This window comes from Budorcas taxicolor, chromosome 10, assembly GCF_023091745.1.
Source record: "Budorcas taxicolor isolate Tak-1 chromosome 10, Takin1.1, whole genome shotgun sequence".
Classification (NCBI taxonomy): domain Eukaryota; kingdom Metazoa; phylum Chordata; class Mammalia; order Artiodactyla; family Bovidae; genus Budorcas; species Budorcas taxicolor.
Window position 1 is genome coordinate 69,015,185 of NC_068919.1, and position 17,126 is coordinate 69,032,310.

At 36.8% G+C, this 17,126-nt stretch overlaps 1 protein-coding gene across 1 annotated transcript in view; it reads left to right on the forward strand.

The window, feature by feature from the left end:
- Positions 1-13,982, forward strand: part of KIAA0586 (KIAA0586 ortholog) — a 138,522-nt gene extending 124,540 nt beyond the window's left edge. The window contains exon 31 of the mRNA XM_052646477.1: positions 13,831-13,982. Coding sequence (XP_052502437.1) covers positions 13,831-13,982 — 152 coding nt within the window. The remainder of the gene's footprint in view (positions 1-13,830) is intronic.
- The last annotated feature ends 3,144 nt before the right edge of the window (positions 13,983-17,126 follow it).

Consider the following 17,126-nt stretch of genomic DNA (forward strand, 5'->3'; position numbering starts at 1 on the left):
CCCAAGTATAAAATTCCCTTCATACATTAAACTCTCCAAAAGTTAGGGGACCGAAAAAATCTACCATTTCCTCTATGAAAGTTTATAAAATGTTAAATTAAAAGGCTGCAGGTGTGGTATTCAGAGCACTGAGGCTAGTACTCCAGATAATTCCATCTGGGGGAGGTTATTTGTTGGGACAGGACACTGTTTAAACTTTGAAGTCAGTTTTAAACAAAGTGAAGCAGCTGGAACCTGGCATAAGAAGAAACAAATCTTTCACGTTAGCTATTGCTTTTGGAGAAAAAAAGATTTGGAGTTGTTTTTACAGGTGCCGATACATTTATTCTTTCTATAGGAACTGCTGTATTTTTATCTTAAATTATAAATTTAAAAATAAGCATTTGTCAACTCATTTAAAAAACAGAAGCAATAGTAAACTTAAAAAATGTAATAGGATTTATATGTCTAAAACACATTTTGGGATGAGACTATAAAACATTTTAAATCACTTTTAAACTTGAAAGTAAGGAAAGAAATGTTTAATAGTGACTAATTCTGTGAAGCAGAGGCAAATCTAATTTTTCATACCATGTACTTAACATCAAATGACCAGACATCATCTTCATCAAAGTTTGTAGTATTTATTCTCAAGCACGGAAGCTATGATTGCAAAATCTGCAGGGCTGGGTTAAGTATGTGAGGAGAATTGAATACAGCAGGATAGTTTAGCAGCTGCTTAAGCAAGGAATTTAAGCAAGAGTAGATGAGCCCAGAGTGGACAGAAAAAATGCTTCAAGAACTCAATAAAGCACAGCTGAAATACTGTAACATTTTCATAGACAGCTGGGAATCAACTGTGTTGCTGGAACTCAGGGCTAATCTTAAAGACAAGATCTGGTCAACATGAATCTAAGCAAGCTGTTAGCCATGAGGAACCACAGACTGTCTAGGCAGAAACAAATCAGCTTGGTTCAGCAATCATTTTAAGGCCCAGCATGTACGAGCATTATGCTGCAACTTTGCAGAATACAGAGGTAAACATGGACAAAGTTGGTTTGCTCATAGGGCACGTTTAATAGGAGCAATAGACCTACAAACACAATAATAATATGAATCACAGTCCATGCTTTTAAGGAATATATTGTCCAAAAGAAGTTATAGACATGTAAATAATTGCAATGCAATTTCCTAAGTGCTGCAGTGGAGTTGCCATCCTGAGACTAAGGCATCAACAGTGTACAGGAGAGGAACCCATGTATTTCACCACTGTGGCTGGAAAAACAACCCAGAGAATGTGCTTCATCTGCACATGTTCTCAAGTGTTTAGGGTCCGCAGACCCCTGAGAGACACTGATAGCTATGACTACCTAACTCCCTTCTAGGCTGTATTTATATGAATACATATGAATATGAAAGTATTTCCTATGAAAGTAATTTGCATATGATTTCAGTGATCTATGATTTCATAGATCCATGATCACCCATCCTTGGACTTTAGGTTAAGATCCTTCATGTACTTAGGTTAAAAATTATTACAGTTTTTGTTCCCTTTTTCATTTTATTTTTAAATGAATTTATAAGAAACCCATCCTTATATGCACAAAGAAATACCCAAATCCAAACAATTTAAAGTCACTGTACTATCTATTCATCTACTCATAGAAGAATCCCATAACTTTATTTATGTGGCTTATGCCACATGCAGTTACTGAATCCAAGTAAGGAGTGTCCAGTGCTGCATTCTTCTGTGAAGTTACTGAGGAATTTTTTTCTTCTTTTCTCTACTTGTCTCATGTTGTTTTAGGAGAGAATGCTTTGTTTGGATTCCTCTCAGTTTGCAAATAACAGAGGTATAATAATGGGTTACCAACTGTTTGAAGATTACAGTCAGAATCTAAAACCTACTGATGAAATGGATTATCTAAACCTAAAACACTTTTGGAAAGTTTTATATATATATATGTATTTTTGTAAAAAATAATACATGTACAATATATAGGCACATTCTTAAATGGACATGAAAAATTTTGCATTATTGCTTTATTAGAATAAATTAGTTTTAGATTTTCTGTTCATTAGTCTTATAAGAAGGTAACAGAAAACAGAGTTTCTTTATGAATTTTAAATACTTTTAAAGCAAAAAATTGAATTTCAAATGTCTAGAAAGTATATTAAAGCCTGCCTTAGGATGCTTCAAATACATGGTCTCGCTCAATGACACCTCCAGCTTAAACGCATGCCAGGTTAAATGACGTACTGCCTACCCACGGAATCAGGGAATAGTTTTCCTTTTTTTAAAACAAATCTGAAAACAGCTGTTGAAACAATTACATCATAGAGTAATGATATGACTGTGGAAATTTTAAAAGTCAACCTTTGAAACCATCAAACTACATTAATAGAGGTAGAAATTTTATGTTTGCTTTAATGATGATTTATTAAGATATTATGTCTTTTCTTAAAAAAATTAAACTCTGTGAGGACCATAACTGGATATGAATGTTATACTTTTTGCCTGTTAACAGTGATGCTTTTTAAAAAATGTTTCCACCCTAAAAAGTTCTCTTTTAAAGTTCTAAAACTCTGATTTTGCTTGTATAAATGAGCACTTCAAAAAATCTTCCCAAAATGTACATTAAAAAACCCTTTAGATGATACATTTTATTTATGTAATTCATTGATTAAAAACACAATTACTAGAGTTAAAATTAGCATAATTATTTGGAGGCCCTCTAGAACTGTGGGGTTTTTTCCTTAGTGTATTTCAGCGCCCTCTCTCATAAGTTGACCTACCTTTTGCAGCCAACCCTAAGAGTCATTGCCTCTTAAGATAGTTTCTTTCCAGTTTCTTAAAAGCAAGTGCTAATCTGTGTTAAGTGCTTTTTGTGTGCCAGTGTATTCAAAACACTTTATATACATTATCCCATTTAATCCTCACTAAACCCTTGGAGGTAGGTACTCTAACCTATATTATGTAGGTGAGGAAACAAGGGTTTTGAAAATTATGTAACTTTCTCAAAGTCCCTCAACACTCATTCTTCCTTTAGTACTAAGTCACTTCAGTCATGTCCAACTCTGCAATTCAATGGCCTGTAGCCCTCCGGCTCTTCTGTACATAGGATTTCCCAGGCAAGAATACTGGAGTGGGTTTCCATTTCCTCCTCCAGGGGATCTTTCCCACCCAGGGATTGAACATGGGTCTCTTATGTCTCCTGCATTGGCTAGTGGGTTCTTTACCACTATAGCACTCATCACAACCTGACATAGTATATGTTTGTTTCCTTGTTTGTCATTTGCTCTTTACACCTATCTGAAAAATGATATCAGTGAGATTAGAGCTTTTCTTTTTTCAAAATCTCCAGAGTCTAGAGCAGTGCCTGTTCTGGAACATAGTAGGTGCTCAGTTGATAGTTGTTGAGTGAATGAGTGGATGTGCCCAGCTCTGCCATGTCACAGAATCCATGTTCTTATTCCTCCCCTTCCCCTTTTACTCCTTTCCACATGAAAGCCTTACTGACAGTCTGGATGGGACCATTCCCAGATGACTGAACAGTAGATTTCATTTGGGTCCCAGCCTTGGCCCATCATAAAGGGATTTGTGCTTGAAACTTTATCACTGCTCCTCTCTCTCTCTTTTTTTAATTTAAATTTATTTATTTTAATTGGAGGCTAATTACTTTACAGTATTGCATTGGTTTTGCCATACATCAACATGAATCTGCCACGGGTGTACATGTGTTCCCAATCCTGAACCCCCCTCCCACTTCCCTCCCCATGCCATCCCTCTGGGTCATCCCAGTGCACCAGCCCCAAGCATCCTATATGCTGCATCAAACCTAGACTGGTGATTTGTTTCTTATATGATAGTATATATGTTTCAATGCCATTCTCCCAAATCATCCCACCCTCGCCCTCTCCCAGAGGGTCCAAAAGACTTTTCTATACATCTGTGTCTCTTTTGCTGTCTCGCATACAGGGTTATCATTACCATCTTTCTAAATTCCATATATATGCGTTAGTATACTGTATTGGTGTTTTTCTTTCTGGCTTACTTCACTCTGTATAATTGACTCCACTTTCATCCACCTCATTAGAACTGATTCAAATGTATTCTTTTTAATGGCTGAGCAATACTCCATTGTGTATATGTACCACAGCTTTCTTATCCATTCGTCTGCTGATGGACATCTAGGTTGCTTCCATGTCCTGGCTATTATAAACAGTGCTGCGATGAACACTGGGGTACACGTGTCTCTTTCAATTCTGGTTTCCTCGGTGTGTATGCCCAGCAGTGGGATTGCTAGGTCATAAGGCAGTTCTATTTCCAGTTTTTTAAGGAATCTCCACACTCTTCTCCATAGTGGCTGTACTAGTTTGCATTCCCACCAACAGTGTAAGAGGGTTCCCTTTTCTCCACACCCTCTCCAGCATGTATTGCTTGTAGACTTTTGGATAGCAGCCATTCTGACTGGCGTGAAATGGTACCTCATTGTGGTTTTGATTTGCATTTCTCTGATAATGAGTGATATTGAGCATCTTTTCATGTGTTTGCTAGCCATCTGTATGTCTTCTTTGGAGAAATGTCTATTTAGTTCTTTGGCCCATTTTTTGTTTGGGTTGTTTATTTTCTGGAATTGAGCTGCAGGAGTTGCGTGTATATTTTTGAGATTAGTTGTTTGTCAGTTGCTTCATTTGCTATTATTTTCTCCCATTGTGAAGGCTGTCTTTTCACCTTGCTTATAGTTTCCTTTGTTGTGCAGAAGCTTTTAATTTTAATTAGGTCCCATTTGTTTATTTTTGCTTTTATTTCCGATATTCTGGGAGGTGGGTCATAGAGGATCCTGCTGTGATTTATCTCGGAGAGTGTTTTGCCTATGTTCTCCTCTAGGAGTTTAATAGTTTCTGGTCTTACGTTTAGATCTTTAATACATTTTGAGTTAATCTTTGTGTATGGTGTTAGAAAGTGATCTAGTTTCATTCTTTTACAAGTGGTTGACCGGTTTTCCCAGCACCACTTGTTAAAGAGATTGTCTTTGATCCATTGTATATTCTTGCCTCCTTTATTGAAGATAAGGTGTCCATAGGTGTGTGGATTTATCTCTGGGCTTTCTATTTTGTTCCATGGATCTATATTTCTGTCCTTGTGCTAGTACCATACTGTCTTGATGACTGTGGCTTTGTAGTAGAGCCTGAAGTCAGGCAAGTTGATTCCTCCAGTTCCATTCTTCTTTCTCAAGATTGCTTTGGCTATTTGAGGTTTTTTGTGTTTCCATACAAATTGTGAAATTATTTGTTCTAGCTCTGTGAAAAATACTGCTGGTAGCTTGATATAGGGATTGCATTGAATCTATAGATTGCTTTGGGTAGTATACTCATGTTCACTATATTGATTCTTCTGATCCATGAACATGGTATATTTCTCAATCTATTAGTGTCCTCTTTGATTTCTTTAATCATTGTTTTATAGTTTTCTATATATAGGTCTTTAGTTTCTTTAGGTAGATACATTCCTAAGTATTTTATTCTTTTCATTGCAATGGTGAATGGAATTGTTTCCTTAATTTCTTTTTCTGTTTTCTCATTATTAGTGTATAGGAATGCAAGGGATTTCTGTGTGTTGATTTTATATCCTGCAACTTTACTATATTCATTGATTAGCTCTAGTAATTTTCTGGTGGAGTCTTTAGGGTTTTCTATGTAGAGGATCATGTCATCTGCAAACAGTGAGAGTTTTACTTCTTTTTTTCCAATTTGGATTCCTTTTATTGCTTTTTCTGCTCTGATTGCTGTGGCCAAAACTTCCAGAACTATGTTGAATAGTAGTGGTGAAAGTGGGCACCCTTGTCTTGTTCCTGACTTTAGGGGAAATGCTTTCAATTTTTCACCATTGAGGATAATGTTTTCTGTGGGTTTGTCATATATAGCTTTTATTATGTTGAGGTATGTTCCTTCTATTCCTGCTTTCTGGAGAGTTTTTATCATAAATGGATGTTGAATTTTGTCAAAGGCTTTCTCTGCATCTATTGAGATAATCATATGGCTTTTATTTTTCAATTTGTTAATGCGGTGTATTACATTGAATGATTTGTGAATATTGAAGAATCCTTGCATCCCTGGGATAAAGCCCTCTTGGTGTATGATCTTTTTAATGTGTTGTTGGATTCTGATTGCTAGAATTTTGTTACAGATTTTTGCATCTATGTTCATCAGTGATACTGGCCTGTAGTTTTCTTTTCTTGTGGCATCTTTGTCAGGTTTTGGTATTAGGGTGATGGTGGCCTCATAGAATGAGTTTGGAAATTTACCTTCCTCTGCAATTTTCTGGAAGAGTTTGAGTAGGATGGGTGTTAGCTCTTCTCTAAATTTTTGGTAGAATTCAGCTGTGAAGCCTTCTGGACCTGGGCATTTGTTTGCTGGAAGATTTCTGATTACAGTTTCAATTTCTGTGCTTGTGTTGGGTCTGTTAAGATATTCTGTTTCTTTCTGGTTCAGTTTTGGAAAGTTGTATTTTTCTAAGAATTTGTCCATTTTTTCCACATTGTCCATTTTATTGGCATATAATTGCTGATAGTAGTCTTTTATGATCCTTTGTATTTCTCTGTTGTCTGTTGTGATCTCTTCATTTTCATTTCTAATTTTATTGATTTGATTTTTCTCCCTTTGTTTCTTGATGAGTCTGGCTAATGGTTTGTCAATTTTATTTATCCTTTTAAAGAACCAGCTTTTGGCTTTGTTGATTTTTTCTATGGTCTCTTTTTTCTCTTTTGCATTTATTTCTGCCCTAATTTTTAAGATTTCTTTTCTTCTACTAACTGTGGGGTTCTCCATTTCTTCCTTTTCTAGTTGCTTTAGGTGTAGAGTTAGGTTATTTATTTGACTTTTTTCTTGTTTCTTGAGGTATGCCTGTATTGCTATGAACTTTCCCCTTAGCACTGCTTTTGCAGTGTCCCACAAGTTTTGGGTTGTTATGTTTTCATTTTCATTCGTTTCTATGCCTATTTTGATTTCTTTTTTGATTTCTTCTGTGATTTGTTGGTTATTCAGAAGCATGTTGTTCAGCCTCCATATGTTGGAATTTTTAATAGTTTTTCTCCTGTAATTGAGATCTAATCTTATTGCATTATGGTCAGAAAAGATGCTTAGAATGATTTCAATTTTTTTGAATTTACCAAGGCTAGATTTATGGCCAAGGATGTGATCTATCCTGGAGAAGGTTCCGTGTGCGCTTGAGAAAAAGGTGAAATTCATTGTTTGGGGGTGAAATGTCCTATAGATATCAATTAAGTCTAACTGGTCTATCATATCATTTAAAGTTTGTATTTCTTTGTTAATTTTCTGTTTAGTTGATCTATCCATAGGTGTGAGTGGAGTGTTAAAGTCTCCCACTATTATTGTGTTATTGTTGATTTCTCCTTTCATACTTGTTAGCATTTGTCTTATGTATTGTGGTGCTCCTATGCTGGGTGCATAAATATATTTATAATTGTTATATCTTCTTCTTGGATTGATCCTTTGATCATTATGTAGTGTCCTTCTTTGTCTCTTTTCACAGCCTTTGTTTTAAGGTGCATTTTATCTGATATGAGTATTGCTACTCCTGCTTTCTTTTGGTCTCTGTTTGCATGGAGTATCTTTTTCCAGCCCTTCACTTTCAGTCTGTATGTGTCCCTTGTTTTTGAGGTGGGTCTCTTGTAGACAACATATATAGGGGTCTTATTTTTGTATCCATTCAGCCAGTCTTTGCCTTTTGGTTGGGGCATTCAACCCATTTACGTTTAAGGTAATTATTGATAAGTGGACTGGAAGAAACACAAGCTGGAATCAAGATTGCCGGGAGAAATATCAATAACCTCAGCTATGCAGATGACACCACCCTTATGGCAGAAAGTGAAGAGGAACTAAAACGCCTCTTGATGAAAGTGAAAAAGGAGAGTGGAAAAGTTGGCTTAAAGCTCAACATTCAGAAAACAAAGATCATGGCATCCGGTCCCATCACTTCATGGGAAATAGATGGGGAAACAGTGGAAACAGTGGCAGACTTTATTTTTTTGGGCTCCAACATCACTGCAGACGGTGACTGCAGCCATGAAATTAAAAGACGCTTACTCCTTGGAAGAAAAGTTATGACCAACCTAGATAGCATATTCAAAAGCAGAGACATTCCTTTGCTGACTAAGGTCCATCTAGTCAAGGCTATGGTTTTTCCAGTGGTCATGTATGGATGTGAGAGTTGGACTGTGAAGAAGGCTGAGTGCCGAAGAATTGATGCTTTTGAACTGTGGGGTTGGAGAATACTCTTGAGAGTCCCTTGGACTGCAAGGAGATCCAACCAGTCCATTGTGAAGGAGATCAGCCCTGGGATTTCTTTGGGAGGAATGATGCTAAAGCTGAAGCTCCAGTACTTTGGCCACCTCATGCGAAGAGTTGACTCATTAGAAAAGACTCTGATGCTGGGAGGGATTGGGGGCAGGAAGAGAAGGGGACGACCGGGGATGAGATGGCTGGATGGCATCATTGACTCGATGGACGTGAATCTTAGTGAACTCTGGGAGTTGGTGATGGACAGGGAGACCTGGCGTGCTGGGATTCATGGGGTCGCAAGGAGTTGGACACAACTGAGCAACTGAACTGAACTGAACTGATGATCCCATTGGCATTTACTTTATTGTTTTGGGTTCGAGTTTATACACCCTTTTTGTGTTTCCTGTCTAGAGAATATCCTTTAGCATTTGTTGGATAGCTGGTTTGGTGCTTCTGAATTCTCTCAGCTTTTGCTTGTCTGTAAAGCTTTTGATTTCTTCTTCATATTTGAATGAGATCGTTTCTGGGTACAGTAATCTGGGCTGTAGGTTATTTTCTTTCATCACTTTAAGTATGTGTTGCCATTCCCTCCTTGTCTGAAGAGTTTCTATTGAAATATCAGCTGTTATCCTTATGGGAATACCCTTGTGTGTTATTTGTTGTTTTTCCCTTGCTGCTTTTAATATTTGTTCTTTGTGTTTGATCTTTGTTAATTTGATTAATATGTGTTTTGGGGTGTTTTGCCTTGGGTTTACCCTGTTTGGGACTCTCTGGGTTTCTTGGACTTGGGTGATTATTTCCTTCACCATTTTAGGGAAGTTTTCAACTATTATCTCCTCAAGTATTTTCTCATGGTCTTTCTTTTTGTCTTCTTCTTCTGGGATGCCTATTATTCAAATGTTGGAGTGTTTCATATTGTCCTGGAGGTCTCTGAGATTGTCCTCATTTCTTTTAATTCGTTTTTCTTTTTTCCTCTCTGATTCATTTATTTCTACCATTCTATCTTCTACTTCACTAATCCTATCTTCTGCCTTCATTATTCTACTATTTGTTGCCTCCAGAGTGTTTTTGATCTCATTTATTGCATTATTCATTATATATTGACTCTTTTATTTCTTCTAGGTCCTTGTTAAACCTTTCTTGCGTCTTCTCAATCCTTGTCTCCAGGCTATTTATCTGTGATTGCCTTTTTATTTCAAGATTTTGGATCATTTTCACTATCATTATTTGGAATTCTTTATCAGGTAGATTCCCTATCTCTTCCTCTTTTGTTTGGTTTGGTGGGCATTTATCCTATTCCTTTACCTGCTGGGTATTCCTCTGTCTCTTCATCTTGTTTATATTGCTGCATTTGGGGTGGCCTTTCTGTATTCTGGTAGTTTGTGGAGTTCTCTTTATTATGGAGTTTCCTCGCTGTGGGTGGGGTTGTATCGGTGGCTTGTTAGGGTTTCTTGGTTAGGGAAGCTTGTGTCGGTGTTCTGGTGGGTGGAGCTGGATTTCTTCTCTCTGGAGTGCAGTGAAGTGTCCAGTAATGAGTTACGAGATGTCAGTGGTTTTGGAGTAACTTTGAGCTGCCTGTATATTGAAGCTCAGGGCTGTGTTCCTGTGTTGCTGGAGAATTTGTGTGGTATGTCTTGCTGTGGAACTTGTTGGCCCTTGGGTGGTGCTTGGTTTCAATGTAGGTATGGAGGCGTTTGATGAGCTTCTATCGATTAATGTTCCCTGGAGTCAGGAGTACTCTGATGTTCTCAGGATTGGGACTTAAGCCTCCTGCTTCTGGTTTTCAGTCTTATTTTTACAGTAGTCTCAAGACTTCTCCGTCTATACAGCATCATTGATAAAACATCTAGGTTAAAGATGAAAAGTTTCTCCACAGTGAGGGACACCCAGAGAGGTTCACAGAGTTACATGGAGAAGAGAAGAGGGAGGAGGGAGTTAGAGGTGACCCGAATGAGATGAGGTGGAATCAAAAGAGGAGAGAACAAGCTCGCCATTAATCACTTCCTTATGTGCGCTCCACAGTCTGGACTGCTTAGAGATGTTCACAGAGTTATACAGAGAAGAGAAGAGGGAGGAAGGAGACAGAGGTGGCCAGGAGGATAAAGGGGGGAATCAAAAGGAGAGAGACAGATCCAGCCAGTAATCAGTTCCCTAAGTGTTCTCCAACCAGTCCATTCTGAAGGAGATCAACCCTGGGATTTCTTTGGAAGGAATGATGCTAAAGCTGACACTTCAGTACTTTGGCCACCTCATGCAAAGAGTTGACTCATTGGAAAAGACTCTGATGCTGGGAGGGATTGGGGGCAGGAGGAAAAGGGGACGACAGAGGATGAGATGGCTGGATGGCATCATTGACTCGATGGACGTGAATCTGAGTGAACTCAGGGAGTTGGTGATGGACAGGGAGGCCTGGCGTGCTGCAATTCATGGGGTCGCAAAGAGTTGGACACAACTGAGCGACTGAACTGAACTGAACTGAAGTATCCTCCACCATCTGGAACACACAGAGATTCACAGAGTTGGGTAGAAAAGAGAAGGGGGAGGGAGGAGACAGAGGCAACCTGGTTAGAAAAAGGAGAGTCCAAAGGAGGAGAGACACTGCTCCTCTCTTTAGGTGCCCCTACCATTACATACCACTTCTAAAATGGAATTCCTCTCGACCACCTTAAAAATAATGATTTTAAGTGGGTAATTAATGTATTTGGTATCAGGCAGAAAGCGATAAGTATGAATTAGATGAATTATACTAGACTCTTTCTTGAAAACCATCTCTTACCTTGTGTGACTCTTCACTTTTGGATCTCCTTATCTAACATTTCCCTTTTGTGTTCCTCCGTTTTCTCTTTATTCACTTTTCTTTATCCTTCTCTATTTCTGTTATCATTTATTTTATTATTTCCTTCTTTGCCTTCCACATCTTTTAAGTCCTAGCTCAACTATTGCTTTCACTTCACTTAAACCAAGTATTCCTCTATATGTTTACTTCCACTACTAGATTTTAAGCTTCTTGAAGATGAGGACTGTTTCTTTCTCACCTGTGTATCTTCTTAATTAACACCCTCTTAGCTCCACACATACAATATACTTTAATAGATATTTACTTAGTGAGCATATCCATTTGGAAAGGCCCACTCTGATATCTCCCTGCCTCAGTTACCTTTTCCTTGTCTTTCTTCCAGAATTACTATCAGGATGAGATAAGATGACGTGGAAAAGATTTTTGCAAAATTTTAATTTCTTTACAAATATAAGATAGTAATTACAAGAATTAACATAACTTTATAATAATTGAATTTAATATGTACATTGAGTCTTGAGAACTTCTTCAAGGTCCCCCCCCCCCAAAAAAAACAGTTACAGCTGTTGTTACATCATTGAACAATCTAATCAGTAATCTAATGCTTAGAGTAGAAAATAAAGGCACATGTAAAGCAGTTTTGTGAAATTGGATAACAGAGAAAAGAAGAATGTCTGGTAACTGTAGTTTTTGACAGATATGTGAGTAATGGAAGGAATGAAAGTTTTTCTTAATTGAGGAAAGATAGCGTTTAAATTTACAGGTTGACCATTAATTTTGTTCTCAAGCCTTAGTTGTACCCTGTGTTGGTTTTTGCTTTATTGACAAGGTATACTCTGGTCTTGGATACTACTCTTGGTTACTTGAGTATTCTACATCATGACTTTGTAAAATGTCAGAATATTTAAATGCTTATGTACTATGAAGATTTTAAGTTCTTATTGTTTCTTAATTTTAATTTTTATCATATCCTGACAGAGCCGGATTTCAAGAATTCTTTTTCTATTTAAAATACTTATTCTATTTAAAATGACATAAGAATTGCTTTCTTCTTAGAGGATTATGCTGGTGCATTAGTTTGTGATATTGATATAATGATACCAAATCTTATTTCCCTTTCCTCTTTTATGAAAAAAATAAAGAAATTGATGTAATTAACAAACAGGAATGATAATATTAAAATAATCATTGTTAGATATAATATGAAAGGAATCTGTCTTTTACAAATATTTTGATCATCTTGGACAGCTGTAATTGAGTCATCATTGAAATCTTCAAAACTGACTTCTTTTACTGTGGTCCCTATAAAAGTCTGATGGAAAATTTCACTTTATTACTGTGGAAACTATTTTAAAGACTATTAAATTACAATGACTGTTGACTCAGAAATATCTGTAAGATTATTTAAGATGATTTGCCTTTAAGATGCTTATTATTATGTATATATGGAGATCCAACCAGTCCATTCTAAAGGAGATCAGTCCTGGGTGTTCTTTGGAAGGAATGATGCTAAAGCTGAAACTCCAGTACTTTGGCCACCTCATGCAAAGAGTTGACTCATTGGAAAAGATTCTGATGCTGGGAGGGATTGGGGGCAGGAGGAGAAGGGGACGACCGAGGATGAGATGGCTGGATGGCATCACCGACTCAATGGACGTGAGTTCGAGTTAACTCCAGGAATTGGTGATGGACAGGGAGGCCTGGCGTGCTGCAATTCATGGGGTCGCAAATAGTCAGACACGACTGAGCGACTGAACTGAACTGAACTGATGGTAAATCCATGAAATTTGAAATGAAGGTTTTTGTGGTCTCTGATCCTGGGAGGGATTGGGGGCAGGAGGAGAAGGGGACGACCGAGGATGAGATGGCTGGATGGCATCACGGACTCGATGGACCTGAGTCTGAGTGAACTCCGGGAGATGGTGATGGACAGGGAGGCCTGGCGTGTTGCGATTCATGGGGTCAGAAATAGTCGGACACGACTGAGTGACTGAACTGAACTGAACTGAACTGAAAACAGTACCAAGTTGACATTCTTTATATTCTTAGGCAGTGTGCTTTTTAAACTTAGAGGAATGAATTAGGCTATCAACAGATAGATATACATATGTAGTCAACCCTTTTTTTTTTTCTTTTTAAACATATTAATGATTTCTTCATTTCAAACTGTCTTCCCTACTTGGTCTTACCTACTGTTTATCATCTGTAACATGACTTTGGGCACTTGTATCCTGTCTTAGTCCATTCAGGCTACTGCAACAAAATACTGTAGACTGAGTGGCTTTTAGACAACAGAAATTTATTTCTCACAGTTCTGGAGGCTGGTCATCCCAAGATCGAGGCACCTCTTCCTTGTTCTGTGTCCTCACTTGGTGGAAGGGGGTGGCAAGCTCTCTGGGGCCTCTTTCATAAAGGCAGTAATCTTGTATGAGGGCTTCACTCTCTTGAGCTAAGCACCTCCCAAAGGTTGCACTTTTTAATACCACCACACTAGTTTCAACATAGAAATTTTGGGGCGACATAAACATTCGGATCATAACATATACTTGTAAAATATTGTCTCTAATTGTCTGGGAGTGAGTATGGAAAGAAGGGTGATTTTATTTCTCTGACAAGATCTGAGCACCTTGAGAAAAGAATTTATCTCAAATGCAATTCTCATTTTGATCCCCAGTATTATTTGGGAAAGTTTCAAGGCATATGAGTACTCAGGTACACTTCTTTAGCTGAATGAGTTTCTCGTTTTACAGGTGGTAAAGCGGTTCCACTCTTCACTTCTCAGACATCACCTGCCAAGATGTCTGTGACACTACCCTCAGTGAACCTGGAAGACTGCTCTCAGTCTCTGAGCATTGGCACTGTCCAGGCAGACACGGAATCCTCAGGAGCAGATACCTTCTGAATGCAAAGTGAGAGCCAGTACAATACTTGTGCTGCTGGCTTTGAGGTCATTTTCCTTGGGCATAAAGCCATCTCTCAGGCTGTTTTGGTCCTTCAACATATTCTGAAAAACAGTTTTAAATTTTGTATTGAAGTGGAAAGCGTAATTTGGGTATTTGGGTCACATTTTTAAATAAAATAATTTAAATGGATATCATTGTGAGTCTTGTGTTATTTCTTAGAATCCTAAGGCAGCTATGGAGTAGTGGAAAGGGCAGAACTTTTGATATCTAAAAATTTACTCTACAGATGTAATTATCTGTACTTACTTGTAAAATTAGGTTGCTCAGTGTTATTCATCCCAAATTTTTTATAAGAGCAAATAATTGGTACCAATCTAATGCCTCTCAATAAGGAATTAATTGAAGAAGTGTTAGTACCACAGAATACTAGGTGTCACAAAAAAGAATTTTAAAATGTTTGTGTGTTGATATGGAATTATCTTTGAGATCTGTTGGATTTTTTTCAGTTTTTTTTAAAAATGAATATGATAGTTGAATAGAAAAATGAAGGTATAGTTGACTCATAATATTCTGTTATTTTCAGGTGTACATCATAGTCATCCAGTATTTGTGCAGATTATATTCCATTATAGGTTATTACAGTATATTGGATATAATTCCCACTGCCATACAGTGAATCCTTGTTGCTTATTTATTTTATATACTATGTAATAATACCTGTTATTTGTCCCTCCTCCTTTCCCTTTCCCCTTTGGTTATCACAAGTTTGTTTTCTATGCTGAGAGTTTGTTTCTGTTTTGTATATATGTTTATTTTTATTATTTTTAAAATTCCACATGCATGCCTTTCTCTGTCTGACATATTTCATTACGCATAATATTCCCTAGGTCTGTCCACGTGGCTGCAAATGGCAATGTTTCATTCTTTTTTATGCAGAGTAATATTGCATTGTATATATTATATATACCACATATCTGAGATATATTGTTAAAGTGTGAAAAGCCACTTGAAAAATAGTATGTGAATTAGGCTACCATTGTTTAAAATGAGATGGGGATCAACCCAAATATATGGATGTACATACACACACACCTACATAATGCTTATATATGCATTAAATATCTCTGGAAGGCTGGACAAGAAACAGCTAACTTGATCTCCAAGAAGGGAAATGGAGTGGCTAGGCAATAGAAAGGCTGAGTGATTGGAATCAAGGATGAGTGTATTTACTGTGGATTCTAAAATACAGTTGTGACAGGAAAAAATGGAGCAGGCTTTTGGTCCTGGACTTCTGTTTGTTGGGAGTTTTTAAATTACTGAGTCAATTTCAGTACTGGTAATTGGTCTGTTCATATTTTCTATTTCTTCCTGGTTCAACTTTAGGAGATTGTACATTTCTAAGAATTTGTCCGATTCTTCTAGGTTGCCCATTTTATTGGGGTACAGTTGCCTATAATAATTTCTTATGGTCCTTTTGTATTTCTGTGATGTTCGTTATAATTTCTTTTTTGTTTCTAATTTCATTGATTTGGACTCCTTCCTTCCTTTTTCTTGATGGGTCTGTCCAAAGATTTATCAATTTTATCTTTTCAAAGAACCAACATTTTGCTTCATTGATCTTCTCTATTGGTTTTCTAGTCTATATATCATTTATTTCTGCTCTCATCTTTATGATTTCTTTCTATTCATTTTGTGTTTTGTTTGTTGTTTTTTCTCTAGTTCCTTTGGTGTAAGGTTAGGTTGTTTGAGATTTTTTGTTTCCTAAGGTAAGCATATGTCAGTATAAACTCCTCTCTTAGAACTGCTTTTTAGCAAAAGCATTTTTTATTTAAAAGTGTTGGTAGTTTTTTCATCCTAACCATAGAAATCTAGCCTTTTCTAGTTTTAGAATAGAAGTATAATCTTTGATTTATTCCACTCCATATGTACTTGAGCTTTACCTTTTCTTTTTGGTGTGTCTTTGTGTGTTTTTGTATCACGTGGCTTGCAGGATCTTAGCTCCCCTACCAAGAATGGAAATTGTGCCCCTTGTAGTGGAAGTGTGGAGTCCTAATCACTGGACTGCCAGGGAATTCCCTTGAGCTTTCCTTTAAAAAGTTTGGTATCTTTTCATCAGTGTTTTGTTTGTTTATAGGATTATCTCTGGCCAAGTTTGCTTCTATATATATTCTTCTGCCAACCACCTTCAGTTTTTTAGAATAAAATTATGTATGTAAAAGTAAATTACTTTGATGTTATGGACTTTAAATTTTTTATCTTATATTTGATTTTATAGTTTCCAACTTCTGGAATGAACCACTTATAAGACATGTTGTTAATAAGTAGACTTTATCAAGATCAAGACTGTTGTTGGGCTTACATGCCAGGGTAACAGGTATTTAAAATGTTTCTTTGGTTTAAATCCTAAAATCAGTTTGCTTTTTGTATATTTTAACAGAATCTTGTATAAATGTTTTTAGTTTCAAAAGATGATTAGATCAGTATATTTCTGATCACTTGCATATTTCTGGTCTCTTAATTTTTATTTTAAAATATTAAACATATATTTAAATCAGTTTTATAGTTTTTCTATTAAAAACAAAATTTTTCTGAAAAATAAAATGGTACTTCTTAGTTGGTGGTGGGTTACTCCCCTTAATCCAAGAGTAATTCTGTAGTTGAAACATTTTTTGAAACAGCTTTTAAAAATGGCCTGAGGGTATCATTCCCATATAGATGAGTAACTTGATCAGTAATGAATAAAATCCTTGGTATTTCTATGGTGTTGCTAAGAAGAAACTCACTAAAAAATTCTTTTCTACTGTACATCATCTATGTATATATTTAACATAAATTAACTATGAGGCTGTTGGACATACAGTGTGGTGTAGTTACTTATGGCCCAGGCTAGGCAACCATCTCAGGACTCATCATTCTCTCCGTTTGGTCATCTGCCTCTCCTGGAAAATAAAGGTTAATCAAAGAATTCTGTCTCTACCTGTGTAGAATCACCATTTGCTCACCTACCATCAGTTGTTCAGTAGTTTTTAAAACTCTCTTAAGAATGCACTGGAGAAAAAGGAATTTTATAATGAGAAAGCTCATCATTACAGTTCAGAAAATTTCAGGAAGTCAGTTTTTTTACTTGACCTAGCCCATGTCAG